Source organism: Salmo salar, chromosome 16 (genome assembly GCF_965601325.2).
Source record: "Salmo salar chromosome 16, fSalSal1, whole genome shotgun sequence".
NCBI lineage: Eukaryota > Metazoa > Chordata > Actinopteri > Salmoniformes > Salmonidae > Salmo > Salmo salar.
The window spans coordinates 59,343,155-59,359,152 of NC_138306.1; the positions used below are offsets into that span (position 1 = coordinate 59,343,155).

At 42.6% G+C, this 15,998-nt stretch overlaps 1 protein-coding gene and 1 long non-coding RNA gene across 3 annotated transcripts in view; one reads left to right on the plus strand and one right to left on the minus strand.

Annotated features, from left to right (window-relative positions):
- The window catches only part of nme7 (NME/NM23 family member 7), a 106,174-nt gene that overhangs the window by 77,787 nt on the left and 12,389 nt on the right, over positions 1–15,998 (minus strand). For both annotated transcript variants that reach the window (XM_082962329.1, NM_001141095.1), the window contains exons 4-7: positions 14,026–14,136; positions 2,325–2,375; positions 1,301–1,508; positions 57–162 (exon numbers count right to left, since the gene is read on the minus strand). In XM_082962329.1, coding sequence (XP_082818455.1) covers positions 57–162; positions 1,301–1,508; positions 2,325–2,375; positions 14,026–14,136 — 476 coding nt within the window. The remainder of the gene's footprint in view (positions 1–56; positions 163–1,300; positions 1,509–2,324; positions 2,376–14,025; positions 14,137–15,998) is intronic.
- LOC145861120 (uncharacterized) overlaps positions 1–15,998 on the plus strand; it is a 50,593-nt gene that overhangs the window by 872 nt on the left and 33,723 nt on the right. The gene's annotated exons all lie outside the window — the stretch shown is intronic.

Sequence of the window (15,998 nt, forward strand, 5' to 3'; positions counted from 1 at the left end):
ATGTACTTGTGAAGAGTAAGGCTAGGTTCCATATGAAACAAAGATGGCTAACTTACCTTCTGATATAGCGTGAGGTTTGATGACGCAACAGGCACAGTCTGTGCAATTGGCCGTGTTAGCGGGACCATGGCCCGCTGTGGATGGGAAGAAAAACTCCAGCTCCTAAACAGAAGAACAAAGCATTACTCACTACTGGTGTCCCCCAGGGCTATGTACTAGGTCCTCTCCTGTTCTCACTACAGGTGTCCCCCAGGGCTTGGTACTAGGTCCTCTTCTGTTCTCACTACAGGTGTCCCCCAGGGCTTGGTACTAGGTCCTCTTCTGTTCTCACTACTGGTGTCCCCCAGGGCTTGGTACTAGGTCCTCTCCTGTTCTCACTACTGGTGTCCCCCAGAGCTATGTACTAGGTCCTCTCCTGTTCTCACTACTGGTGTCCCCCAGGGCTTGGTACTAGGTCCTCTCCTGTTCTCACTACTGGTGTCCCTCAGGGCTTAGTACTAGGTCCTCTATAATGTCTCACTACTGGTGTCCCCCAGGACTCTGCACTAGGTCCTCTATAATGTCTCAGTACTGGTGTCCCCCAGGGCTCTGCACTAAGTCCTTTATAATGTCTCAGTACTGGTGTCCCCCCAGGGCTTGGTACTAGGTCCTCTCTTGTTCTCACTACTGGTGTCCCCCAGGGCACTGTACTAGGTCCTCTTTAATGTCTCAGTACTGGTGTCCCCCAGGGCTCTGCACTAGGTCCTCTATAATGTCTCAGTACTGGTGTCCCCCAGGGCACTGTACTAGGTCCTCTATAATGTCTCAGTACTGGTGTCCCCCAGGGCTCTGCACTAGGTCCTCTATAATGTCTCAGTACTGGTGTCCCCCAGGGCTCTGCACTAGGTCCTCTATAATGTCTCAGTACTGGTGTCCCCCAGGACTCTGCACTAGGTCCTCTATAATGTCTCACTACTGGTGTCCCACAGGCCACTGTACTAGGTCCTCTATAATGTCTCAGTAGTGGTGTCCCCCAGGGCTCTGCACTAGGTCCTCTCTTGTTCTCACTACTGGTGTCCCCCAGGGCTCTGTACTAGGTCCTCTCTTGTTCTCACTACTGGTGTTCCCCAGGGCTCTGTACTAGGTCCTCTCTTGTTCTCACTACTGGTGTTCCCCAGGGCTCTGTACTAGGTCCTCTATAATGTCTCACTACTGATGTCCCCCAGGGCTCAGTACTAGGTCCTCTATAATGTCTCAGTAGTGGTGTCCCCCAGGGCTCAGTACTAGGCCTTCTCCTGTTCTCACTACTATAATGACTTACTCTTGCTGCTGAAGCCAGTGAATCAGACCCATGTCCAGCGTTTCTGGTGCCATCTGTGCCAAACTGAGCTCTGAGGCTTGGTGGGGCCTCTTTCCGTGCTACGCCCGAGTCAGTGGGGCCCAGAATCCTTCTCCACACGGACACTGCCTCGTCGCCCATTAGCTCCATGGCAACCACAGGGCCAGAGGTCATAAACTGCACCAGGTTGCTAAATAAATAAATAAATACATTGCATAAAAAAAGTCCAATAAAACACTGTCAGCTCTGGATGTGAGAGAGTAACACTTTCAGCAACATAACCTTTAATGGAATCTCCAATAAACTACTAATGAGATGGTGTGGAAGATGTTACTCAGACGGTGTGGAAGATGTTACTCAGACGGTGTGGAAGATGTTACTCAGACGGTGTGGAAGATGTTACTCAGACGGTGTGGAAGATGTTACTCAGACGGTGTGGAAGATGTTACTCAGACGGTGTGGAAGATGTTACTCAGACGGTGTGGAAGATGTTACTCAGACGGTGTGGAAGATGTTACTCAGACGGTGTGGAAGATGTTACTCAGACGGTGTGGAAGATGTAACTCAGACGGTGTGGAAGATGTAACTCAGACGGTGTGGAAGATGTAACTCAGACGGTGTGGAAGATGTAACTCAGACGGTGTGGAAGATGTTACTCAGACGGTGTGGAAGATGTTACTCAGACGGTGTGGAAGATGTAACTCAGACGGTGTGGAAGATGTAATTGAAGGTCACATTTTTTTTAAAGGTTAAGAATACACCACAGAAATGTTGAATTATTCAGATGAAATGTGTAGGTGAAACTACTTCTAAATTCTCTCGATTTAAAAGGTCATTTTCTGTTCAAATGTCAACCCCAATGCCAGCGCAATAAATGTCATAGAGACTGTTAATATCGGTGGTTACTGGTTAGTTGACCCTTGGAGCCTCCTTGAAAACAAGCCCCTGGTCGCTCTGCTCACACAGAGAGAAGACGAGGCTAATAATTTACACAGGAAGGACTCACTTGAAGAAAGACTTTGTCTGATGTTCGGTGTAAAAGTCTGCTGCCTGCTTCCTGTAAGAAACCCATAAACACACAGAGAGAGTTAATGAGTGATCAGATGAAGTCAGGCGATGACTCGATAGGGGCTCTGGTCTAAAGTAGTGCACTATTCCCTATGGGTTCTGGTCTAAAGTAGTGCACTATTCCCTATGGGCTCTGGTCTAAAGTAGTGCACTATTCCCTATGGGCTCTGGTCTAAAGTAGTGCACTATTCCCTATGGGCTCTGGTCTAAAGTAGTGCACTATTCCCTATGGGTTCTGGTCTAAAGTAGTGCACTATTCCCTATGGGCTCTGGTCTAAAGTAGTGCACTATTCCCTATGGGCTCTGGTCTAAAGTAGTGCACTATTCCCTATGGGCTCTGGTCTATAGTAGTCCACTATATAGGGGAATAGGGCTCTGGTCTATAGTAGTGCACTATATAGGGAATAGGGCTCTGGTCTAAAGTAGTGCACTATATAGGGAATAGGGCTCTGGTCTATAGTAGTGCACTATATAGGGAATAGGGCTCTGGTCTAAAGTAGTGCACTATATAGGGAATAGGGCTCTGGTCTATAGTAGTGCACTATATAGGGAATAGGGTTCTGGTCTAAAGTAGTGCACTATATAGGGAATAGGGCTCTGGTCTATAGTAGTGCACTATATAGGGGAATAGGGCTCTGGTCTATAGTAGTGCACTATATAGGGAATAGGGCTCTGGTCTAAAGTAGTGCACTATATAGGGGAATAGGGCTCTGGTCTAAAGTAGTGTACTATATAGGGAATAGGGCTCTGGTCTATAGTAGTGCACTATATAGGGAATAGGGCTCTGGTCTATAGTAGTCCACTATATAGGGAATAGGGCTCTGGTCTAAATTAGTGTACTATATAGGGAATAGGGCTCTGGTCTATAGTAGTGCACTATATAGGGAATAGGGTTCCATTTGGGACACAAACCCAACCACACCACCACCAGAGGACACAGGACACCCGGGGTTTCAACAAGTCACTGCCAAATCCTCTCCTTTCTCATTATATTACGGGTTTATTCTGCACACTCCGTCAAAGAAACTTTGAGAGACATTCTAGTTAATGTAGCTGTGTTATTGTAGCTGTGTTACATGGCGGGGCCATGTTTTTAACTCCGTCTCCAGGAGCTCGCTGCCTACCACAGATTAATAAAATGGTGACCTTGGGTTTTTTTTTTTTCCCCAGCTCTGTACCCTGTTCTCAAAACAAGCTACAAACTCAAATGTTCCAGGTGTACAAATGAGGGAATCCTTCTCTTTATTGTTTCGAAGAACAGTTTGAAATTCTGAAAAGCCAATCCTATAAACAAATTATTTAAAATATTTCAAGAAAATGTCAGAAAAAAAAAAAAGGGACAGATCAAAAATCATAATCTAAAATCTAGAATTCTGAAAATCACATATGAAATGCATCTGTAAAACCTTCCCTTGTCAGTCATTTCAAAATGAGAGGAAAGATAAATGAAATCAGCGGGTTTTTTTTCCATTTCAATTGAATGTTGGTAATATGATCCCCACCAACCCTCCACTCGGATGCCCCGAGCCAGCTGCAGTACTACAGATTCCTTTCACCGTAAAAAAATAATTAAAAAAAACGAAAGAAAACAGCAAATTTCAATAGCAGCTACTTAAGCCACAATCCTCATTTATTCTCATTCTATTCTACAGTGATTTCATATTCTAAGCAGGAGAGGACAAGACATACTTTGGTCTTGTACAAACATACATCCAAGTCACTGAGGCGGTGTGAGCGAGTGTGTGTTGTGTGTGAGTGTGTTTTTTGTGTGTGTGTGTGTGTGTGTGTGTGTTGTGTGTGATTGTAAGGAGTGGTGCTGCCACCCTCTGATCTCATGTGATACAGTCTGCCTCCAGTCTCCGGCCCAATGACAAAACGCCCTCCTCTGTCCTTCAAATACCACATTGTCAAAGTGATCTGTTCTGAAATGGGATCAGGGCTGGAGGTTGATATCTCCTCAGATATCCTGGAAATATAAAAACGGTACAGTTTGCTCATTCAAAAAAGCATCACCTCACAGGTCAGTCCTTACAGTAGGTTTAGGAGGTATCCATATTTTCATACCGTTTCTGTAGCATACTGGGGTAATATGGGATTACCGGAAGTGCACACAAGGGGCACCATTTCCCCCCCACCCCCCCAAAAAAATATTTTGGCAAAATGGATCTTGATTGTCTCTGCTTTATTTTTTATTGTATTTATTTAACCTTTATTTAACCAGGCAAGTCAATTAAGAACAAATTCTTCTTTACAATGACGGCCTACCAAAAGGCAAAAGGCCTCCTGCGGGGATAGGGGACTGGGATTAAAAATAAATATATAGGACAAAACACACAACACAACAAGAGAGACAACAACACTACATAAAGAGAGAACTAAGACAACACTACATAGAGAAGCCACAACACTACATAAAGAGAGACCTAAGACAACACTACATAAAGAGAGACCTAAGAAAACACTACATAAAGAGAGACCTAAGACAACACTACATAAAGAGGGACCTAGGACAACACTACATAAAGAGGGACCTAAGACAACACTACATAAAGAGAGAACTAAGACAACACTACATAAAGAGAGAACTAAGACAACACTACATAAAGAGAGAACTAAGACAACACTACATAAAGAGGGACCTAGGACAACACTACATAAAGAGAGACCTAAGACAACACTACATAAAGAGAGAACTAAGACAACACTACATAAAGAGAGAACTAAGACAACACTACATAAAGAGAGAACTAAGACAACACTACATAAAGAGGGACCTAGGACAACACTACATAAAGAGAGACCTAAGACAACACTACATAAAGAGAGACCTAGGACAACACTACATAAAGAGAGACCTAAGACAACACTACATAAAGAGAGAACTAAGACAACACTACATAAAGAGGGACCTAGGACAACACTACATAAAGAGACACCACAACACTACATAAAGAGAGACCTAAGACAACACTACATAAAGAGAGAACTAAGACAACACTACATAAAGAGAGACCTAAGACAACACTACATAAAGAGAGACCTAGGACAACACTACATAAAGAGACACCACAACACTACATAAAGAGAGACCTAAGACAACACTACATAAAGAGAGAACTAAGACAACACTACATAAAGAGAGACCTAAGACAACACTACATAAAGAGAGACCTAGGACAACACTACATAAAGAGAGACCTAAGACAACACTACATAAAGAGAGAACTAAGACAACACTACATAAAGAGACACCACAACACTACATAAAGAGAGACCTAAGACAACACTACATAAAGAGAGAACTAAGACAACACTACATAAAGAGAGAACTAAGACAACACTACATAAAGAGAGACCTAAGACAACACTACATAAAGAGAGACCTAGGACAACACTACATAAAGAGAGACCTAAGACAACACTACATAAAGAGAGAACTAAGACAACACTACATAAAGAGGGACCTAGGACAACACTACATAGACACCACAACACTACATAAAGAGAGACCTAAGACAACACTACATAAAGAGAGAACTAAGACAACACTACATAAAGAGAGCCCTAAGACAACACGACATAAAGAGAGATGCCACAACACTACATAAAGAGAGAACTAAGACAACACTACATAAAGAGAGAACTAAGACAACACTACATAAAGAGAGAACTAAGACAACACTACATAAGAGAACTAAGAAAACACTACATAATGAGAGAACTAAGACAACACTACATAAAGAGAGAACTAAGACAACACTACATAGAGAAGCCACAACACTACATAAAGAGAGACGCCACAACACTACATAAAGAGGGACCTAAGACAACACTACATAAAGAGAGAACTAAGACAACACTACATAAAGAGAGACCTAGGACAACACTACATAAAGAGAGAACTAAGACAACACTACATAGAGAGGGACCTAAGACAACACTACATAAAGAGAAGACAACACTACATAGAGACCTAAGAAAACACTACATAAAGAGGGACCTAAGACAACACTACATAGAGACCTAAGACAACACTACATAGAGGGACCTAGGACAACACTACATAAAGAGACACCACAACACTACATAAAGAGAGCCCTAAGACAACACGACATAAAGAGAGATGCCACAACACTACATAAAGAGAGAACTAAGACAACACTACATAAAGAGAGAACTAAGACAACACTACATAAAGAGAGAACTAAGACAACACTACATAAAGAGAGAACTAAGACAACACTACATAAAGAGAGAACTAAGACAACACTACATAAAGAGAGAACTAAGACAACACTACATAAAGAGAGAACTAAGACAACACTACATAAAGAGAGACCTAAGACAACACTACATAAAGAGGGACCTAGGACAACACTACATAAAGAGACACCACAACACTACATAAAGAGAGCCCTAAGACAACACGACATAAAGAGAGAACTAAGACAACACTACATAAAGAGAGAACTAAGACAACACTACATAAAGAGAGAACTAAGACAACACTACATAAAGAGAGAACTAAGACAACACTACATAAAGAGAGAACTAAGACAACACTACATAAAGAGAGAACTAAGACAACACTACATAAAGAGGGACCTAGGACAACACGACATAAAGAGGGACCTAGGACAACACGACATAAAGAGAGATGCCACAACACTACATAAAGAGAGAACTAAGACAACACTACATAAAGAGAGACCTAGGACAACACTACATAAAGAGAGACCTAAGACAACACTACATAAAGAGAGAACTAAGACAACACTACATAAAGAGAGAACTAAGACAACACTACATAAAGAGAGAACTAAGACAACACTACATAAAGAGAACTAAGACAACACTACATAAAGAGAGAACTAAGACAACACTACATAAAGAGAGACCTAAGACAACACTACATAAAGAGGGACCTAGGACAACACTACATAAAGAGAGAACTAAGACAACACTACATAAAGAGAGAACTAAGACAACACTACATAGAGAAGCCACAACACTACATAAAGAGAGACGCCACAACACTACATAAAGAGGGACCTAAGACAACACTACATAAAGAGAGAACTAAGACAACGCTACATAAAGAGAGACCTAGGACAACACTACATAAAGAGAGAACTAAGACAACACTACATAGAGAGGGACCTAAGACAACACTACATAAAGAGAAGACAACACTACATAGAGACCTAAGAAAACACTACATAAAGAGGGACCTAAGACAACACTACATAGAGAAGCCACAACACTACATAAAGAGGGACCTAAGACAACACTACATAGAGACCTATGACAACACTGCATAGAGGGACCTAGGACAACACTACATAAAGAGAGAACTAAGACAACACTACATAAAGAGAGCCCTAAGACAACACGACATAAAGAGAGATGCCACAACACTACATAAAGAGAGAACTAAGACAACACTACATAAAGAGAGAACTAAGACAACACTACATAAAGAGAGAACTAAGACAACACTACATAAAGAGAACTAAGACAACACTACATAAAGAGAGAACTAAGACAACACTACATAAAGAGAGACCTAAGACAACACTACATAAAGAGGGACCTAGGACAACACTACATAAAGAGACACCACAACACTACATAAAGAGAGCCCTAAGACAACACGACATAAAGAGAGAACTAAGACAACACTACATAAAGACAGAACTAAGACAACACTACATAAAGAGAGAACTAAGACAACACTACATAAAGAGAGAACTAAGACAACACTACATAAAGAGAGAACTAAGACAACACTACATAAAGAGAGAACTAAGACAACACTACATAAAGAGAGAACTAAGACAACACTACATAAAGAGAGAACTAAGACAACACTACATAAAGAGGGACCTAGGACAACACGACATAAAGAGGGACCTAGGACAACACGACATAAAGAGAGATGCCACAACACTACATAAAGAGAGAACTAAGACAACACTACATAAAGAGAGACCTAGGACAACACTACATAAAGAGAGACCTAAGACAACACTACATAAAGAGAGAACTAAGACAACACTACATAAAGAGAGAACTAAGACAACACTACATAAAGAGGGACCTAGGACAACACGACATAAAGAGGGACCTAGGACAACACGACATAAAGAGAGATGCCACAACACTACATAAAGAGAGAACTAAGACAACACTACATAAAGAGAGACCTAGGACAACACTACATAAAGAGAGAACTAAGACAACACTACATAAAGAGAGACCTAGGACAACACTACATAAAGAGAGACCTAAGACAACACTACATAAAGAGAGAACTAAGACAACACTACATAAAGAGAGAACTAAGACAACACTACATAAAGAGAGACCTAAGACAACACTACATAAAGAGGGACCTAGGACAACACTACATAAAGAGAGAACTAGGACAACACTACATAAAGAGGGACCTAAGACAACACTACATAAAGAGAGAACTAAGACAACACTACATAAAGAGGGACCTAGGACAACACTACATAAAGAGAGAACTAAGACAACACTACATAAAGAGAGAACTAAGACAACACTACATAAAGAGGGACCTAGGACAACACTACATAAAGAGAGAACTAAGACAACACTACATAAAGAGGGACCTAGGACAACACTACATAAAGAGGGACCTAGGACAACACTACATAAAGAGAGAACTAAGACAACACTACATAAAGAGGGACCTAGGACAACAACAAAACATGGTAGCAGCACAAAACATGGTACAAACAACAGCACAAAGGGCAAAAAGGTTGAGACAACAATACATCACGTGAAGCAGCCACAACTGTCAGTAAGAGTGTCCATAATTGAGTCTTTGAATATAGAGCTAAAATGGTCCAGTTTGAGTTTTTTTTGCAGCTCGTTCCAGTCACTAGCTGCAGCGAACTGAAAGGAAGAGACACCAAGGGATGTGTGTGCTTTGGGGACCTTTAACAGAATGTGACCGGCAGAACAGGTGGTGTATGTGGAGAATGAGGGTTGCTTCTTACCGAACCACACTACCTTTGTTTTGGAGGTGTTCAGAACAAGGTTAAGGGCAGAGAAAGCTTGTTGGACACTAAGAAAGCTTTTGTTTTAGAGCATTTAACACAAAATCCAGGGAGGGGCCAGCTGAGTATAAATAGATGATAGAGCTTCCTACTGCCTGAGCTATGCTGTTGATGTACATTGAGAAGAGCATGGGGCCTAGGATCGAGCCTTGGGGTTCTGACTTTACACATTGCAGTCTTTGGGAGTTAGCAAACCAGGCCAAAGACCCCTCAGAGACACCAATACTCCTTAGCCGACTCACAAGAATGGAATGTTCTACCGTATCAAAAGCTTTGGCCAAGTCAATAAAAATAGCAGTACATTATTCCTTATAGTCAAGGACAGAGGGGACATCACTGAGGGCCTTTAAGGTTGCAGTGACTAGGGTTGCACATTTTGGGGAATATTCAGACGTGGAAACTTTCCGTGGGAATTAACAGGAATATATGGGAATTAATGGAAACATATGCAAATTCATATTAATAAAATTTAAATGTAGATGTTTTTTTTTTGCATTGGATATATTTACCATATATGGAGACAGAAACAAAAACATTTTACCTTATCATAAGTAGACAATTGCAAATGATTAAATCCTTCCAATATAAATTTTTTCAAACAATTTAGTTACGATTTGAACTTTAATTAAATGAGTTGACTCTTCACATGGGATGATTTCACTGAACAACAACAAAAGGGAATATTGAATGATCCCCAGTGATCCATCGCATCTCCCAAAAAACGTTTTCAACATACATCTGTAAAATGATAGTCTAGAAACTAAAGCTTTGGTTGTCTTCCTCTCAGGCTTCCATGTCTTCTCCCTGGACCTCCTCAATGTCCACCTCTTGAACATCAGACTCTGAGGCCTCATCTTCACTGTCACTTTCCAACCTTGCTCAAAAAGCCTAAAATTTGCCCAGATGGCCACCAATTTTTCAACCCTTGTATTGGTCGTGCTTTGGTGTGTGTGTGTTCCCAAACAACGACCAGTTGCGCTCTGAGGCGGCTGATGTTGGTGGGAATTGGAGGATGATGGAAGCAACATGGGAAAGAACCTCAGATCCACAAAGTCCCTTCCACCAGGTGGCTGATGAGATATGTTGGCACGACTGCCATATTGCATGTCCATCCCAAATCCCTTGCTTGGAAGTGTACTTCACCAGACTGCCAAGAACCTTGCCCTCATCCAGGCCAAGGTGGCGAGACACGGTAGTGATGACACCATAGGCCTTGTTGATCTCTGCACCAGACAGGATGCTCTTGCCAGCATACTTGCGGTCCAACATGTACGCTGCAGCGTGTATGGGCTTCAGGCAGAAGTCCTCACGCTTTTTGATGTATTTCAGAACTGCAGTTTCCTCTGCTTGGAGCAACAGTGGCGTGGGCAGGGCAGTACGGATTTCTTCTCTTACATCTGCAAGCAGAGTCTGAACATCAGACAGGATGGCATTGTCTCCCTCAATCCGTGCAATGGCTACTGCTATAGGTTACAGGAGTTTCAGGCTGCTTACCACTCTCTCCCAAAATACATCATTCAGGAGGATCCTCTTGATGGGGCTGTCCATATCGGCAGGCTGTGATACGGCCATTTCTTGGAGAGACTCCTTCCCCTCCAGGAGACTGTCAAACATGATGACAACACCACCCCAACGGGTGTTGCTGGGCAGCTTCAATGTGGTGCTCTTATTCTTCTCACTTTGCTTGGTGAGGTAGATTGCTGCTATAACTTGATGACCCTTCACATACCTAACCATTTCCTTGGCTCTCTCTTGTAGAGTGTATCCATTGTTTTCAGTGCCATGATGTCCTTAAGGAGCAGATTCAATGCATGAGCAGCACAGCCAATGTGTGTGATGTGAGGGTTGGACTCCTCCACTTTAGACCAAGCAGCCTTCATGTTCACAGCATTGTCTGTCACCAGTGCAAATACCTTCTGTGGTCCAAGGTCATTGATGACTGCCTTCAGCTCATCTGTAATGTAGAGACCGGTGTGTCTGTTGTCCCTTGTGTCTGTGCTCTTGTAGAATACTGGTTGAGGGGTGGACATGATGTAGTTCATTATTCCTGGCCCAGGAACATTCAACCACCCATCAGAGATGATTGCAATACAGTCTGCTTTCTCTATGATTTGCTTGACCTTCGCTTGTTACTCTGTTGAACTCTGCATCCAGCAAATGAGTAGATAAAGCATGTCTGGTTGGAGGGGTGCATGCTGGGCGAAGAACATCCAGAAATCTCTTCCAATACACATTGCCTGTGAACATCGGAGGTGAACCAGTTGCATACACAGCTCGAGCAAGACATTCATCAGCATTTCTCTGACTACGTTCCTCCATTGAGTCACAAAAACTTCTGATTCCAGGAGGGACCATGAGCTGTTGCTATCGATAAGGTGTCTGATTCATCATTTTCACCTCCAATAGAAGTAGAGGGAGTTTTGTCAGAGGCAGCTTGTTGTGAGCGCTGAGGGAACTTTACGCACTTGGCCAGATGATTCTGCATCTTTGTTGCATTCTTCACATATGATTTGGCACAGTATTTGCACATGTAGACAGCATTGTTAGATTACTTGTTAGATATTTACTGCACTGTCGGAACTAGAATCACAAGCATTTTGCTACACTCGCATTAACATCTGCTAACCATGTGACCCAATAACATTTGATTTGATTATTGACAAGTTTTTCCCGACACTTTTGATAAACAGGGCAAACTAGAAATAGGCCTATAAGATATATTATATATATATATATATATATATATAATATTAGGATCAGCTTGATCCCCCCCCCCCTTTTTAAATAAAAGATGAACCGTGGCTGCCTTCCAGCTCAGCCATGTGCTTCCTGTCAGTAACAACCACATCATCAACATTAAGGGACACGGGCGGCTTTGAGGAAGAAGGTTTTCGAACGAATAGAACGGACGTCCCTTTTTCCAAGTCAACGATGGCGTAGCGGTTGGACTGGCGGCCGGCCACCAGTTTACCGGTCAAATCGCCAAGGTTAGACGTTCCCGAGCTCATTCTATTCATCGTTCGCTACACTTTGCTTGTTTCAGGAAGTAGCAACGTTGTTATCACAAAAAACGGACTCAAACATCTTCAGTCAGCTGTTTGTTAAAAAAAAAAAAAAACACAAAAAAAAAAAGGTAAGTACAGTCATTTTCATGACTGTCTTTATCCCTGACTGTTGGTTACAGGGTTGTAGGTAATGGTGCCAGTCCTAGTGAGGAGGATAGGATATTATTGGCAAACCACACGAGGCATCAAATTGCACGGTAATGTATTACGAAACCCTTCCTCCGGATGGAAAGAACATAGACAGAGGACAAAACTATTCTTACACAAAGACAACCTTTCTGCTTGGTTTGCAATCTAACACTGAGAGCCTTTTGCTGCCTGCTAACGTTAGGTAACCTCACTACAGGTCCCCTGGCACGCCATATGTTGACGGCAGGTAATAACACAGCCCAGGTCGCCTGGCACGCCATATGATGACAGCAGGTAATAACACAGCCCAGGTCCCCTGGCACGCCATATGATGACAGCAGGTAATAACACAGCCCAGGTCCCCTGGCACGCCATATGTTGACGGCAGGTAATAACACAGCCCAGGTCGCCTGGCACGCCATATGATGACAGCAGGTAATAACACAGCCCAGGTCCCCTGGCTCGCCATATGATGACAGCAGGTAATAACACAGCCCAGGTCCCCTGGCTCGCCATATGATGACAGCAGGTAATAACACAGCCCAGGTCCCCTGGCCCGCCATATGATGACAGCAGGTAATAACACAGCCCAGGTCCCCTGGCTCGCCATATGATGACAGCAGGTAATAACACAGCCCAGGTCCCCTGGCTCGCCATATGATGACAGCAGGTAATAACACATCCCAGGTCCCCTGGCTCGCCATATGATGACAGCAGGTAATAACACAGCCCAGGTCCCCTGGCTCGCCATATGTTGACGGCAGGTAATAACACAGCCCAGGTCCCCTGGCTCGCCATATGTTAAAGGAAGGTAATAACACAGCCCAGGTCGCCTGGCTCGCCATACGTTTCTGACGTGTGTGAATAATCAAGCCCACCCCCCCTACTTTTGAATGGGAGGAGCTTTGGCACTTGGGCAGAATGAGCTTTCTTGTGGCACATATCACATTTCTCTCAAAATGGTATATTCTCATCTCCCACTCTTATTGTCCTTCACTGGCACCCTTAGCAACGGAAAGATAGTCGCGGAATGTTGTAACTTAGCTCTTCTCACACTAATGTAGCTTTACCTCATAGTGACCTTCCGGGTAAAGGAGACATGAATTGAAAAAAAAAAAGAAAAGCTTTGTGTTCTTTCCCTTAAAAACACATCTCTGAGTGGGTGCAGCTCTCGAAATAGTAGTCCTGCAGCCCCAGGCCTGGGAGGTCATCTGACAACAAACCCTGTCATTTACACAGACACATTGAAGACTACAGCCATATGTAACTGAGCTTATTGACATTGCAGTAATCATCAGCCCCCCCCCCCCCACCTAGACCTGCGTCTCTCAGCTGAAATAAGAACTTTGACCTTTACCATGTCAGCTTTGTCATTTTGGCTTTGGTGAGGATCAGGTTGGCGTCATAGATCATCTGTAGAATGTCTCCCATCTTGTTGACTGCATCTGGTTTTATCATAGCAAGAGTTCTGCAGGAAAACAAGGAGGGAAAGAGAGAGAGAGAGAGACAGAGAGACAGAGACAGAGACGGAGAGAGAGCGAGAGAGAGGAGAGAGAGAGAGAGAGAGAGAGAGAGAGAGAGAGAGAGAGCAGAGAGACAGAGAGAGAGAGACATGCTTTGTACATTGTGTGCCATGTGGATCAAAACCTGGGTTTAGTGTTCAGTACATCACATCTCTCCAAACCAGGCAATATCTCAGCACTGAGAAGATCATAGCATGCGTATATAGTTTGGCGGCATCCAGAGGAAGGAAAGATCTGATAAACCTAAAGTTGGATAATCCAAACTTAACCGTGTTTAACCACCTTCTTCACATGTTTCTTAAAATGTCAAGTTGGAGTCCAAAATGACACCAAGATACCTGAAGTTAAACACAATGTTCAGATTCTCCTCCATTAACCAGAACAGCTGGTTGGAATCCAAAATGACACCATCAGATACCTGAAGTTAGACACAATGTTCAGATTCTCCTCCATTAACCACAACAGGTCTTGGTTGAAAAATCTCTGAGCCAGTTCCCTCACAGAGTCAACAACAAAAAAAAATGGGTTAAAAAAGGTGGTGAATATGAAATTGGAGTCTTGAATTAGAATTCCCATTAATCTAGCAACACTGTTCCCTTATGGTTTAAAGAAGTGTGAGAAACAAGCAAAGATACAGTAAGTTTGTGCTTAAAATACTAAATAAAATACTGCACTCTGTCCCACAAAACGTCTTCACTAGATTCAAAACATGATGTAGTTTTATTGGAATTTACAGCTGTTGTTAATCTGCTGACATGATGTTACTACAGCTAGAAAGAGAGCAAGTTGAAGGGTTATTAAAACATCTACTGATTGGTAGACGCTATTCCTAATCCGTTTTGGGATTTGAAAAGCAGAGGAAGTAGGGTGGAAGATGTCATTCGCTCTATGTTTTTTGTCTGACTTGTTTGGGGGAAGTGGTCAAAACGGCAGATGTTTGGAAAAAACTTGGGTGGTGCGATTACGGACATATTCAATCAATCCTTATACTGAACAAAAATACAAGTGTAAGAAGTTACAATTCATTAGGCCCTAATCTATGGATTTCACATGACTGGGCAAGGGCGCAGCCATGCCCCCCCCCCCCCAGACAATGCCGCAGGTGAAGAAGCTGGATGTGGAGGGCCTGGGCTGGTGTGGTTACATGTGGTCTGCGGTGGTGAGGCCAATTGGACGTACTGCCAAATTCTCTAAAACGACAATGCCAATTTTACGCTCCCTCAAAACTTGATACATCTGTGGCATTGTGTTGTGGGACAAAACTGCACATTTTAGACTGGCCTTTTATTGTCCCCAGCACAAGGTGCATCTGTGTAATGATCATGCCGTTTAATCAGCTTCTTCTTATGTCACACCTGTCAGGTGGATGGATTATCTTGACATAACATAAAATGCTCACTAACATGGATATTAAATTTGTGCACAACATTTGAGAAAAATAAGCTTTTTGTGCATATGGAAAATTTCTGAAAACATTTATTTCAGCTCATGAAACACGGGACCAACACTTTACATGTTGCGTTTATATTTTTGTTCAGTGTCGATCCGTAGTGGATATTTTGGATCCGCAAACAGATTTGAATAGAAGAGAAGTAGAAGAAGATGTTATACCCTCTAACATTTTGTCAAACTCTTTTGGGTAGTGCTCAAATCGGCAGTTGTTTGCAACAATTTTTTTTTTATTAAAAGTTACAGAAAATGTTGTTGCGGTCACAACAACAACAAAAAAGCTGTAACTTTTTTTTATCAGAATATGATTTTTGTTCAAAACGCCAGATTTCAGTAGTAGATTAGCGAACGCTATAAC